The sequence below is a fragment of the Sinocyclocheilus rhinocerous genome, unplaced genomic scaffold (genome assembly GCF_001515625.1).
Source record: "Sinocyclocheilus rhinocerous isolate Xijiao unplaced genomic scaffold, SAMN03320098_v1.1 scaffold1874, whole genome shotgun sequence".
NCBI classification, from domain to species: domain Eukaryota; kingdom Metazoa; phylum Chordata; class Actinopteri; order Cypriniformes; family Cyprinidae; genus Sinocyclocheilus; species Sinocyclocheilus rhinocerous.
The window spans coordinates 18,407-25,692 of NW_015626862.1; the positions used below are offsets into that span (position 1 = coordinate 18,407).

At 35.1% G+C, this 7,286-nt stretch overlaps 2 protein-coding genes across 2 annotated transcripts in view; both read left to right on the forward strand.

Annotated features, from left to right (window-relative positions):
* The first annotated feature begins 123 nt into the window (after positions 1–123).
* Positions 124–1,001, forward strand: LOC107716929 (gap junction epsilon-1 protein-like). The gene is made up of 2 exons (XM_016523554.1): positions 124–132; positions 208–1,001. The coding sequence occupies exons 1-2, from the start codon at positions 124–126 to the stop codon at positions 607–609; spliced, it is 411 nt and encodes a 136-aa protein (XP_016379040.1). The 3' UTR covers positions 610–1,001.
* Positions 1,002–1,870: 869 nt separating this feature from the next.
* The window catches only part of LOC107716935 (vesicle (multivesicular body) trafficking 1), a gene marked incomplete at its 5' end in the record, with an annotated part of 39,418 nt that continues 34,002 nt past the window's right edge, over positions 1,871–7,286 (forward strand). The window contains one exon of the mRNA XM_016523568.1: positions 1,871–1,949. Coding sequence (XP_016379054.1) covers positions 1,871–1,949 — 79 coding nt within the window. The remainder of the gene's footprint in view (positions 1,950–7,286) is intronic.

Genomic DNA, 7,286 nt, shown 5'->3' on the forward strand with positions numbered 1-7,286 from the left:
AACTATTTGTTCAAGTTTTCTACTATGTGAGTATGACAAGCTGATTGCGAAGATGTGTTATGGCCTATAATCTCTTGTAATTCTTTGGTGGAAACTTGAATAAAAACCATACTACTGGGCAAAATGACAAAAGTGAAAAAACAAAAACAAACCTAAAGACAGAAAAAGAAAAAAAAAAAGCTGTTTTTTTTGTTGTTGTTGTTGTAGGTATTCTGGGCGTTGCAGCTAGTCACTGTCTTGGTGCCTGGAGCTGTGTTTCATCTTTATGCTGCCTGTAAAAATATAGACCAGGATGAGATCCTTCAGCGGCCAATGTCCACAGTCTTCTACATCATCTCTGTCCTGTTGAGAATAATTCTGGAAGTTTTAGCATTTTGGCTTCAGAGCCACCTTTTTGGGTTCCTGGTTGATCCTATTTATATGTGCGATGTCAGTGCCCTTGCAAAGATCTTCAACATCTCGAAGTGTATGGTCCCTGAACACTTTGAGAAGACTATCTTCCTCAGTGCAATGTACACCTTCACCATCATCACCATACTCCTCTGTATCGCTGAGATTTTTGAGATTCTGTTCCGAAGACTTGGTTATTTAAACCAGCCAGTGACCTGAGAATTTAGAAAGTGTTTTGAGTGATACTTTAGCAGTGTTTGTTTTATGTTTTCTGTGGGTCTCTGAATCACAGACAGGACATAAACCTACATACCTCTGCATTTTCTGGTGGTAGACACAGAAATACATGCTTTTTTAAAACAAGACAGCTTATTATTCCTTTTCTGGAATAATCAAAACAAAACAAGCCTAATTAATGGCAAGGGACTCATTAATCTTTTTAGCTTTTTAGATTTTTTAAGCCTAAAAAAGCACCTCTCTAGCAGGAGAAATTATTTCATTGACTTGTATGAGCTAACCTAAACCCACATAAATATTTGGTTGATCATTATTATCTCTGCAATATTATTTTCAGATTTAGATTTATACTTATATTGAAATATTACACAAAATGCAAGTACTATTTTGACAAATATTATTTGATTTAAATTTCAACAAAGATTGATTCTTCTTAAGGAAGAATAATTACATGCAACAGTGCATCAGTTTTTAAAAACATTATTGAGCGGTCCATGGTATCTAGTTACAATCATGCACATTGATAGTACATTCATCAGCTGTTGATTTCCATCTAGTTTTATGTCCATTTGAGAATTATCTTGTGTGGTTGTAGTATCTGTATCTGTACATTTTTATCAGGCATCCATCCAACTTTTGTTATTATTCTCAGCTAAGTGTTTCATCTCAGGTACAAAATGGCATACTGTGATCTCTTATTTTGTGTCAGCGGGTAACTATTTATTATAAGAATACTATTTATGCATAAATGAAACATCCGAGGAGATCTGACAGCATGTCTGGCCTGCACATCTTCCCACAGTTGCCTTCCCACTGTTTCAACACCACAGCTGTTTGAGTAATAGCTTTTGTACTATGTGTAGAGAGTTGATCATTTATATTGGTTTTTGTCTGTGGGATTTATGATGAAAATTATGCATGAAAATCTTCATATATATATATATATATATATATATATAATAATTTATGACTGCCATAATGTATTATCAGTCTAGGTCAGAATAAACAGATCTACTTGTGAATCCTTGGCATTCTGTCAGATACAATGATTTCCTAATGTTTTTGAAGTTTCAATCAAGTAAAAATAGTTAAAATAGTCGCATCATTCTTTTTTTGTTTACACCTTTCCATATCAGTAATATTTACACATATTATAAGGGGAATGCAATTAAAAAAAGAATCTGTTGGATAACAGGAATTAAAGGGGTCATATGATGCTGCTAAAAAGAACATTGTTTTGTGACCGCAGCTGAAACCAATCCAGCACCATTTAAGAACAGCGCAGGAACACGACAAAAGAGAACCGGTGGTCGCTTATTACTGTAAGTCTGTAAAATTACCGCTTTGTTTTGTTGGCTTGTCACATAGCAGCCCCTCCACTCTCACTGGTTTAATAAACGTGTCTTTTTTTTTTTTTTTTAAGATTATCCCAGTATAATTCGACTTAAATGGTTTTAATTACTCAGTATTTGTACATGCAGTGGTGAGAAATGTTGTATTTAAACCAGTCTGTTGTGGAAGTTAGTTTCAGTTACTTTGCTAAGCTAGCTAGCAACTGCTGTTATGATCATGTATTTGCTATTTTAACAGCCTAACGTTAGTTCATAGAATATTTATAAGTACGTATGTACAGCTAGATTCCCAGTTTAATAGCTCTCCACACACGCTGTTGTGATTCAATAGTTTATCAATAAATCCAAGTTAGCAGGATTGGCTAACGGGTTGCTTTGTTTTGAGATGTTTTGGCTTAAACTTGCATCGCGAGTACATCACTTTCACACATCAGACTTTCGTGTGCTAGATTTACTGCTGTTTTGGGATCTGTAGTTGAGATGTTGTCATTCATTAGGGATGATATTCAGTTTGTTTCTTTGTGGCAGGTGTAAGAGTGATCAGATATATGCTGAATCATGTAATGTAAGGCAGCAATGCTGAAAAACAAGTTCCTTGTCCGCCCATCTTGAGGTGTGTTGTGATAGGATGTGAACTGAAATGTCCACAACCTTGTTTACAGTACATTTCAGAAAGTATTTTACACAGAAGTTGTTGTCAGCATTTCGACACAATCTTTTCAGTCTGCATTGGGAAGGTATCGGTGTTGTAAAGGAGTAGGGCTTTTGAAGGACTTTGGTACTTTGAATTATCATATAGGTGTGTCAGACTTTGCATGTGGTACATCTATTTCTAGCAATACTATAATACTTCCGAACAGACTTTTAAAGTGTGACATAGACTGAGATGAATTGTGACCTTTTACGTCACAGGAAGGTGGTCAGCCTGGACTCTCAGGGGCCCCTAGGGACCATCTGCATCAGGGACCATCCTAAATAAAAAAAACAAAAACAATTTGTCTTTCTCTTTATTTATTCCTTCCCTTTCTAGCTTGTACTGATTTAAACAATGCCTGAAACTTGGTATTGTGAGACCTTCCTGTGACTGTTTGCCTCATTAAGATGAATCGCTTTATGTATTCCCCAATTGTAAGTCGCTTTGGATAAAAGCATCTGCAAAATGACTAAATGTAAATGTAAATCTGCAGGCCTTGAGTCTCTAGATGGCCCCAACCCTTTAGTCAGCTGGTCTTTGCTCACGTCATGTGATGCATGACACATGCATATTATGTAGCCATATGCTTTTAATGATGTCATAAAACTGCAGTCTTTTTCCGAAACTATATTTAGACTTTTTTTTTTTAAATTGTTATATCTGTTAAAATTAAAGGGATACAACAAAATTATAATTTGGTCTTCATTTACTCACCCTCAAGTTGTTCCAAACCTGTATGAATTTCTTTCTTCTGCTGAACACATAAGAATATATTTTGAAGAATGAGTGTGACTGATCAGTTGCTGGTCCATATTGATTTCCATAGAATTTTTTTTTTCATTCTATGGGAATGAAAAGTCCAAGTCTGACTCTCTAACCATTAGGCCACGACACAACCAGTTACATTTTTAACTCACAAATGCTGCAAAAAGATAACATGAACATTTAATTGAACTCTCTGAAAATTGAAAATCTTGTGTCCCCAAGAGGGACATTCACAACAACAACAATAAAAAAATATATATCTGAAAGGTTTTTTTGTGTTTTTTTTTAAATAATATAGAAAAATATATGATAAATAAATAATATAAAAAAAATATATATAATGAAAAAATCTGCACTTCGATCATCAGTCTTCTAATGACAGCTCATCAAATACCCGTATGGACAACAAAATGAAGTACTCCAGTTAGGGGTAGGCGATATAGAGATTTTGGACTATCCTGTCTATCGCGGTTACACGCTCAAGTGACGTTGTGCTACCTGGTCATGAAAACTTATCGTTGACACAATTTAAGCCTTTGAAATGCAATCAGCAGCATTTTGTCGCTTTATAGGCCTTGAATGGTTAAATACACACACTTGTATGTCAAAATGCCCGTCTTTGCAAGTATCCTCATGATCACAGTAACTTAGGTCTTAAGTGAAACCAAACAGCTGAGAAAGAAAACACATGTGTAACAGTGTATTGGATCTGGGCAGCTCTTAAAGTGACAGCTAAATCACTTTTAACTTTAATAAGAAGATATATATTTAATTTACACAGTGAAGAATATGCTTTTTTTTTTTTTACATTTGATTACTTTATACAATGTTGTATCATGCGACAGCCCTACATTGTCACAAATTTTGGACTTTAGTTTCTTTGTTTATATAGCTGGCATCTAACCATCTGAAAAGATGATGACATGTGAATCTGATTATTTCTGCAGATACACTGCCATTCAAAAGGTTGGGGCCAGTATGATTTTTTATTTTTTTTTGGAAAGAAATAGGTTGGGGCCAGTATGATTTTTAAAATTTTTTTGGGAAAGAAATAATAGGTTATTGATCAAGGATGTATTAAATTAATCAAAAGTGACAGCAGACACTTATAATGTTGCAAAAGATTTCAAATAAATGCTGTTCTTTTGAGCTTTCTATTCATAAATGTATCCTGAAAACAATCTATCACAATTTCTGCAAAAATAAATCTGTTTTCAACTGAGCACCGAGTGTGATTTTTGAAGGATCATTTGACACTGAAGACTGGAGTAACAGGTTTTAAAGATCTCATAACTCAAAGGCTTGTAAATACAATCCATGGGGATGATTGCCAAAGTTGTGGCTATGAGCAAATGTATTACACTGCTAAACATCAAATGACTCTGCACAGTTTATCAACACCCACTAACACACCTTTTTGGAAGATTTTCAGCATTTTTATTATCAATTATTACAATTATACTGATTTTAGGTTGTGTATTTATTCTGAATAGATCAGTTGCTTTGTGTGTAATTGTGTTGTTCTTTCCCGTTCATAATGTAAAAGACTGTTGAGTATAGATTTTAAAACAGTCTCTGTGTAGATTTTAAACTCTTTTTTTTCATATTAAGCCCGTCTCCATTAGTATGCAGTGCTTTGGGACATTCAGTGATGTTTTTGTTTGTGAAAGTTGTTTGTTTAAAGCTCTGATTGTGTTGTACTCATACATAAAGACTTTCCTATTAATTCTAAAAGGTCTAAGCAGTTTCTTTTAATAGAGGGTGAATTCAGTGTGCCACTGGAGGTCAGCATTGACATTTAAATGAGGGAATCAGGCTTTGCTGGAATTGTTTGTTAACTTACTGGACCCTTTTTTTTTAATGACTTTATTTGTTGTTTGCTTATCCTCATAATAGTTGATCATGGTCTGTTTGTTATATAACTAGATGATGATGGTGATGCCTCCCTCTACACTCTCTCTTGGTTTTCATGTCTTTCTTCATTATCCTAAAATTTAAAGTTAAGCTTGCTTTATGAATCATAATGAGTGATTTGGTCATACCCAGTATTTTATCTGAAGTGTATATTATGCTTCACACTTTTTATGACACTTTTTTAAAGTTAGGATGAACTACATTATGTGATACAATGAAAGAAAGACCAGATTTTGTGCTACTTCAAATCACTAGTAATAGCAAAACTGTTTTTCTGGATTATAAGAATTATAATTTTTTTTATGAAGACATCATAATGTGCGATAACCATGTGCACAGTGCCAGATTAATATGTGGCAGTCTTTAGTTATGCGTGGTTTTTGAAGCAGAATGCTCTTCAGATGCGGTTCTGCTCTGGCTTCTGTCTGTTTGACAGAGCTCCAGTTCTCTGATTGGCACCATGCTGTAAACCTATGGAAAAGGCCCTCTTTGACATTGTTTTCCTTCCTTCTCGCTGGACCTTATCCAGTCTTCAGGCTGAGCAGCAGCTACATAATAACATCCTTGTAATAGGGAAAGAAGAGTGCGCGGGCTGACATTCCTGAATATACAATTCGGTTCTTACTGCAGATGTCAGTGAAATACTCGGGCATGTCCTCGACTGAAGAGTCACGCTATCTTTCGTCTGTCAAACGTCAAGCTTGCGTTGATACTTACTTGGCCATAATGAGCATCTGAGATATTGTAGTGTGTTTTGTTGCACAGTGGGCATTGAATGGGTGCAATCAGTTATTTTTTCCCCCAATCACACTCAAGTAGTCAATGACAATGACCAATAAGAAAAAAAAATTAAATAAATTAATTTGCATTTAGGCTACTTAAAAATGTCTTTTGAATTAAGCTAAAATGACTCATCTCTAGAGCAATTTTAAGTCACTTGATAAGGCTATGCGACAGATTTCAGTGAAATTCACACTCCTTATTTCACTTGCTTTCTTTAAAACTGAATGAAATGAAATCACCCGTAGGCAAATAATAGATTATGGTTTTTATTTTCATGCTTTACAACTGTGAATGGCCTCAGTGTTGCATTGTTTCAGATGAGGAAAATTGGATGTCAAGCAGTATGGGCGTAATACAGTTACAAAGGAGGACTTTGTGACCATATGCTATGATCTATTCTGATAGACATCAGATCTTTGCAAATTGGGCCTCATGGAAGAGGAAATGGCATGTTCTTAAAGAAACAAGGACGGGAAGTACTTGACAAAAATATATCAAAAACTGTATGAGGCGAGCCTTTCCTTTCAGCTGCTGTCTATTGAGCCTCCAATTATTTTGTTTGCACAAGGTTTTCTAACTGATAACCATTTGAATTGTGACCTCATTATAACCTGTCTTCTCCCAAAATGGAGAGGCTTTGTTGAGGACAAAGTGGGATAAAGAGGCATTGCTTAAATATTTGTGTGATACTAAAAGTCTTGGTTACAGAAGCCAGATATTATTGTTTTTTCTGTCTTTTCTGTCAACTAAAGTTTGTGACTTAATAAATCAATGTTTCCCCCTTTTTTCCTTAACAAAATAAATTTCTAAACACAGTGTATTTATTAGGGCTGTCAGTCGATTAAATTTTTTTATCTAATTACATGTTTCAATTAATTAATCTAATTATTCGCAAAAATAAATTTGACTGTGAAAATACTAGGCTTGCCGCGATAGACGGTGTTGACGGTGATACCGGTGTTAAGCCGCAACACCGGTTACGTCACTTGCCCACCGCGTCACCGACCCCCACCGTCGTTTAGATTTTTTATAGTAATAAAAATCATTTAGTTCAGTAAAAGAACAGACACTACAATTAAAAACTGAACGCGGATGCTCAATGCAGCGTGCCGAACGACAGTCGCATCACAGATCAGATTTAATTTCTCCAG